General features: G+C 33.9%; 1 protein-coding gene across 1 annotated transcript; it reads right to left on the bottom strand.

Annotated features, from left to right (window-relative positions):
• Window positions 1-2,326: 2,326 nt before the first annotated feature.
• On the bottom strand, window positions 2,327-3,397 carry fabp4b (fatty acid binding protein 4b). Its single transcript, XM_057340109.1, has 4 exons — window positions 3,216-3,397; window positions 2,890-3,065; window positions 2,681-2,782; window positions 2,327-2,541 (listed from the first exon to the last, which is right to left on the bottom strand). The coding sequence occupies exons 1-4, from the start codon at window positions 3,286-3,288 to the stop codon at window positions 2,488-2,490; spliced, it is 405 nt and encodes a 134-aa protein (XP_057196092.1). The 5' UTR covers window positions 3,289-3,397; the 3' UTR covers window positions 2,327-2,487.
• Between the last annotated feature and the right edge of the window lie 1,574 nt (window positions 3,398-4,971).

The raw sequence follows: 4,971 nt of genomic DNA, 5'->3' as shown, positions 1-4,971 counted from the left end.
TTCATATTTCAAAATAAAAGGCCCGTCAGTTTTGCTTCGAGTCTGAAGAATGGGGAAAGGGCGATCTGGCCATGTAGTAATGGAAAGGATGGCGGGTGTTCCTGTTTCTGAGGGCGACTTTTCGATACTTAAGATACTTTTAATATACACATCAGACAACCTGTTGTTTTGCTTTTTAAGACTTTTCCCTTTTTTTACACATGTCCCTTATTTTGTCACGGAATTATGTTTGAAAAGAATAAAATATATTTTATGTTATGTGATATTTTTTAGAAACTTGCTCAATCTATTGGAGCCACTCACTGCCTCCTTTGTCGGCGTGCATAAATTCGAACTCCTAAAACCACATTCATCCGTTATTGTTCTTGTGCTAATCTTAAATCTAAATAATTTTTATTTATTTATATTTTCCACTCCATTTTAATTTCAGACAGCATTTATACATTTATTTAACAGTGGGAAAGTTTATGGGTTTAAAATAATGGTAATTTGGTAATCAGGTCGAACTTATAATGCAGATAAACCGATATTGTTAAATAGGAAGTGAACGATATTGCATTTTATGTTTAAAATATATTTTTATGTTTCAAAATAAAAGTCACGTAACGTGTGTGTTCAACTCTGATTGATAAAGGTGTTATCAGTATCGCCCGCAACTGTATTACTTCTTTAACTATGAGGCTATTTTCGTACAAGGTATTTTTTCACCACACTTCTTATTATGCAAGTGCATTTTACCACGCTAATGTTTTATTAGGCTACACAAATTTAACACCAGGTGGCAGTGTTGAAAGAAACTTGAGTGAATGCGAATTAGTCTTAAACAATTACACTTTTAAAACTCTGTCCATGTGAGTGTAACCCCAATCTTGTGGACAAATGAAACTTTATCACATGGCCATAAAATATGGTGATGTTAAGTAGACTTGCTTGTGCAAGAAAGATGGCATCTGATCTTTAATGTCTCATAGTGCCCCGGTGTATTCTATAATTTAGGCTACCCACTATACGCAGAAATACATTGCCTGTTGTTACAGTTATAGCTAATGCATTGCAGCAAAGTAAGAAACATTTTCTGCAATCCTGTTAAATTGTTAACATTTCATTTTGTGTTTTAAAGGGAATCCATTGCATCTATTTCCTGACAGTGACCCATTTATTTATTAACTTAAAACAAATATTTATTTAAATCCTACATCTAGTATTTCATTCCCAACTTCTTGCTGTGGTGATATACATTTTCCATGAATTCCTTTCAAATGTTAAACTCATGGAATAATTCAAATGCATTCCAAAAAGGTGTCTTTTATCAGTAATGCTAGAAAACAATAGGCTATTGAGAAAAAATGTGACAGGGCTTCACCCTCAAAACTCAAATCTGTCTCATGACCTTTAAGCTTGCATCATTTGATATAACTTTAGCCAGGGGCTATACATAAATACTTTGTTCTCTGATATTATTGCATAATAAGCTTACACCGGATGTGGTTAGAAATTTTCTGTTAAGAAATATGTGATCATTTTTTAGCTGCTGCTTTGTTAACCTTCCTTATGAAGTTTATCTTCTAATTAGCTATTATGTTATTCTCATGTTATTAGTGTGGAACCCTCTTTAACACTACATGCGTTAATATGATTGAATTTTATCAGTAATATTAAGATCACAAAAGGGGAATGTATATCTGAAAAAGTTTGCTCCTTCACTCCAGCTGCTACAGTAATGTTAATCCTGGAGGTATTGAGGTTGCTGGTCTCAGGAAAATATTGTGAACCGGAGTATGGATTAAGGCATCACATGTTCACTGGCCAGTGGGTGGTGGTGGTGAAAGGTGGTCAAACAATATTGTTTTGGTTGCTATTGGATGCCAGACATCTTCCCATTCCTGTTTTGAGATTTATATTCATAAGAACTCACAGATTCATATTAACTTGTATTTTTTAAGAAAGGTATGTGAATGTAATCATGCACTATTACTTTTCTCCCCAGCATTCGTGAATGTTGTGTGCACTAGCACACTGCATATTTGCAGGAGATTCAAGATATTTAATAAAGGTGAGCTGCGGGGGGGAACTGGGCGCTATGAGATGAACTGTGAAATCCTTTGAGAATTGAACTTCACTGCACTCCCTGGACTGGTAAAACTGTCCGATTACTGTTTTGCAAATTTAAGTATACATTAGTATTTTCTAATACATTGTACATATTCGTTTCATCTAAATATTGTCCACTGCTTCATCAGTCACATGTTTCATTCTACTACGTATATACAACAATACCAAAAGATTAAAAATCCTTGATCACACCCTGTAAATAAAGGTAGGCTACAGTTTTTTTTACTTTTTATTGTTTTTAGAAAGTTACAAAAAGTATTTTATGCCAACAAAACCATTTATGTTAGACATTGCATTAAGAGGCAGTAAAGTTGTAGTAGAACCATATTAATATCGAAAGAAGTGGTTTTAATGCACAGGGTTGTGCACAAGACTTCATGCATCGTTTTCATATGTCCTGACAGCGACCACATCATTCATGGAACATGTCTGTAGAGATAAATGGGTGAATAGAAGATAGAGAGATGAGCAACACTAAACAAGTTAGAATAAATGGATTTGTAACAAAAATGAAATAATAGAAAAAAATAAAGGCATTTACTGCATATAACTGTAGCACATAGCCTACCGCTATCATTTTGGAGTCTTGAATCTCTCTTTCAATTATTGTGGTATGGCCCTCCCAAGTCTGTTTTTGAATAAGTTTATTATCCATAAGGCTCATGGTGGTCTAAAGAAAATAACATTGAAAGGAATTAAAGAAAATGACACAACACACAAAGAACTTCTATACAAAACATCAAAATCAGATTCATAATTTCAAAAGAATACCCTTACCCTCACTTTCCTATCATCTGCAGTTGTTTCATCAAATTCTTCATCTAGTTTAAATTTGATTTCAAGAGTCTTGAATGTAGTGACAGCTTTCATGGAGATGAATCCCTGGTCATCCATGGCAATCGACAGACTGGGTTTTGCCAGGTTTGCCATTTGGCGAGCGGCAAACCCAGCACCTGTGTACACATGCACATTTACTTGACATACAGGTTTGCTTCTAACAAAGACCCTCTTCTGTCACAGTTGCATGAATATAATACTGAGTCAAATACTCCTGATGAAGGTTAACACAAATCAATGTTTCATGTTATCTAGTCTTATCTTACCTACAGCCTTCATGTATTCATCAAAGTTGTCACTTGAAGTCATTTTCCATTTACCAACAAACTGCTCAACCATTGTTTCTGTCCAATATTTAACCAAAACAAACAAAAATACTGTTTTTTATAATACAAGGAACAATACGATACAGGAGTGTTTTCCTCAAATGTATCTTAAGTGTTGTTAAGGTGTAGACCAGAACAGAAGTGAATTTAAAGAGTTCAGGAAAAGAGGTCAGCTTCACCGACCAATCAGTAACATTGGGTGTGATGCTAAAATATGATTGGTTAGGAGATTTTGGAAGGAATGTCTGATATGAGTGACATCAGAAATGAAAGAAAATGTATATATATATTTAAATTACAACCTTAACTTTATAGAGAAATATTGATGTGCTTCAAGACACTATACTTCACATATGAAATTCCTTAAATAAAAATCCTCAAAAATGAAAATTTGTATTTGGGGACTGCAATAAAAACTTCATCTTGTAAAAATATTGCTAATGATATATGTTATTAGAGGATTTACTGTTGCTTATAAATTTTTTACTTGTACAGAGTTCATGACAGAACGGAAATGGCGCTCTCTACTGACGGTTGATGGTGACGCATTTTTGTAATACAAAGCAAAATTGGCTACTGCTACGGTTTTCTGTTTTCATTCGCTTAGGATCAAAGCTGGAGATGACTGCACTGCGGTGACCTGCCAGACAAAAGGTTTAGTTGACGTCATATTAAAAACCTAACCACTTTCATTCAGTTTGCATGCAATTGTGTTACATCTAAGAAGTACTGTCCTTATCAAAAGCATGCAAATATGAGCAACGGTCATAGGATTTAGTTAATAAGAACAATTTATGAACTTTTAGCACGTTACTCTTCAAACATGTACAGATGCAAAACATCCTTTCTTCCTTTTGTCTTCAGTGCATAATGTACAAAGAGAAACAGTGCACGTGACCTCAAGACGTAGTTTTATGTTTTAATAGCAAATGAAATTGAAATATACTTTATTGTCCCCAGAAGGGAATCGAATTCACTGCAAACAAACAAAATAGCCTACACTGTCATCACCATCAAACACATCATTATATAAAAAAACCTCATGTGAAATAAATAGTACCATATCACAAATAATAAAACAATGGAAAAACACCTTAAAAAGCAAATAGTTACCTAAAGCAAATAAATAATATCCAATTAAGTTTCAAGCAAAATCTTCTCAATATTTGACGCATTATCATGTTTTAAATATTTGAGAAAATGAAAATGAACTGGATGTTTGAAAATTATATTCACTAGTGTGAATATTCCTTTAAAACATTTTCACAGTTTCTTCTTTTTACATTTGCACTGAAATGTGAGTCTAATTACTTTGTGTTAAGATAAATATTGAAGGGTATTGGTTTTTGCCTCTCCTGGTTTTTGTTTTTCTTTATGAATTTGCTGTGCTTGGAGTGCATAGAGCTCATAGCCAATTCATAGATTAGACAATTGTTTATTTTAAATTTGTTGTGCTGCACTGATGTGCAATTTCTGACCAACCAGATGACTCCATTAAATTGTTAATTAGAAAAAATGGGGCTCATTGGGAATAAAGCATGGAGAGGGTTTACGTGTGTGATTGCGTGTTGAGAGCTTGTCTCCAGATTATACTAGATGACAAGTTAATTTGCAGTGTGGCACTAGAAGAACAACCCAGACTACAGAGATCCCAGTGGAGCTTTTAAAATTAAGTGCATGGTCAATTGCAGGTGGA

Source organism: Triplophysa rosa, linkage group LG8, assembly GCF_024868665.1.
Source record: "Triplophysa rosa linkage group LG8, Trosa_1v2, whole genome shotgun sequence".
Classification (NCBI taxonomy): domain Eukaryota; kingdom Metazoa; phylum Chordata; class Actinopteri; order Cypriniformes; family Nemacheilidae; genus Triplophysa; species Triplophysa rosa.
The sequence above is the reverse complement of the archived record's forward strand: the minus strand, read 5'-3'. Positions and strand labels throughout refer to the sequence as shown.

What these genes read in the sequence shown, in the direction of transcription:
- fabp4b (XM_057340109.1), bottom strand. Translation starts at nt 3,288, where the DNA reads ATGGTTGAGCAGTTTGTTGGTAAATGGAAAATGACTTCAAGTGACAAC. An exon ending in TGAATACATGAAGGCTGTAG is followed by an intron (nt 3,066 to 3,215) that starts GTAAGATAAGAC and finishes ATGTGTACACAG; the next exon opens with GTGCTGGGTTTGCCGCTCGC. An exon ending in CAGATGATAGGAAAGTGAGG is followed by an intron (nt 2,783 to 2,889) that starts GTAAGGGTATTC and finishes TATTTTCTTTAG; the next exon opens with ACCACCATGAGCCTTATGGA.